Source organism: Sinocyclocheilus rhinocerous, unplaced genomic scaffold, assembly GCF_001515625.1.
Source record: "Sinocyclocheilus rhinocerous isolate Xijiao unplaced genomic scaffold, SAMN03320098_v1.1 scaffold708, whole genome shotgun sequence".
NCBI lineage: Eukaryota > Metazoa > Chordata > Actinopteri > Cypriniformes > Cyprinidae > Sinocyclocheilus > Sinocyclocheilus rhinocerous.
This window is the reverse complement of record NW_015635523.1, coordinates 1,392,080-1,393,260: the sequence shown is the minus strand read 5'-3', so window position 1 is coordinate 1,393,260 and position 1,181 is coordinate 1,392,080. Positions and strand designations below refer to the sequence as shown.

At 36.6% G+C, this 1,181-nt stretch overlaps 1 protein-coding gene across 4 annotated transcripts in view; it reads left to right on the top strand.

The window, feature by feature from the left end:
• The window catches only part of hspa8 (heat shock protein 8), a 16,386-nt gene that overhangs the window by 11,892 nt on the left and 3,313 nt on the right, over positions 1–1,181 (top strand). For 3 of the 4 annotated variants that reach the window (XM_016561387.1, XM_016561388.1, XM_016561385.1), the window contains exon 2: positions 803–1,012. In XM_016561387.1, coding sequence (XP_016416873.1) covers positions 808–1,012 — 205 coding nt within the window. In that variant the 5' untranslated portion in view covers positions 803–807. Of the gene's footprint in view, positions 1–797; positions 1,013–1,181 lie in introns of all 4 variants that reach the window. The other variant, XM_016561386.1, reaches the window with a different exon arrangement.

The window sequence follows — 1,181 nt, the reverse complement described above, 5'->3', positions numbered from 1 at the left end:
TTTAATTTAATGTAAATGTAAATAACAAAACTAAATTTAAATTTTTAAACAAGCCCCAAATCAAATAAATAAATAAAATAAATCTCTTCATATAAACAAAATAAGGCTTTGCCTCTGCTCTTTCCATTTAAAATTAGAGGCAACCACTGCATTTTAATCATGATCCAAACAAAGATGCTGCATACATGCAACATGAGCAGTTTTTAATCTAAATTAGATTGTATAATTTCGAAATTTGAAGCAAAAACAGAATGGTTTGACTTCAGTTTTGTGAAATTATGCATAAAAAAATATCTGCATGAAACAGAAACAGCAGACGAGCTGAATGAGACGCAGATTCACTCTCTGCCAGCAGGTGGCGCTTAAACGTTTCCTTGGTTTCCGCTGTAAACAAAGCAGTGCTCCACTTATGAATTTTAATATGCATTATACAGAGGCAAGAGGAAAATAAAAAATACCATCAAAAGACCGCAAGTTACCCTCAGACATACATTCATATAAACTCCTACCCTTAACTGAATCGCGATTTGTTTAGCATCAACCGATTTGAATCGTCACATATTTAAATCGATTTTCACCGGCTCGCGGTTAATCGTTACATCCCTAGTTAATATACTAGTTTAATCATTTCAGTGTGCGTGTCTGTGAGCCTATTCTCCCTTTTGGATGTGTTTTACTGTCAGCCATACATCCAGGTTGGCCTAGACCCTAAAAGCATACCATCTTAAAGGCTTTAAAGTGCTTGAACCCCGGTAATCGCTGCTTGCAGCTATATTTATATTTTTTAATTTTCTTTTTTTAGAGACAATGTCCAAGGGACCAGCTGTTGGTATTGATCTCGGGACCACCTACTCCTGTGTAGGTGTTTTCCAACATGGAAAAGTTGAAATCATTGCTAATGACCAAGGAAACAGGACCACTCCAAGCTATGTAGCTTTCACAGATAGTGAGAGATTGATTGGAGATGCTGCAAAAAACCAGGTCGCCATGAACCCCACCAACACAGTCTTTGGTAAGTGGTTATTTAATACAATTCATTTTCGTTCCAAAAATGATTCGCTATGATGAAGTTGATTCCTTGCCATTCGTAGTTTCCACCAGAGGTTGAAAAACCAAAGATGGCCCAAGCACCTTCCTTGGATGTCTGAGCGAAATCTTGACATGATTAGTTTTTTTTTTTT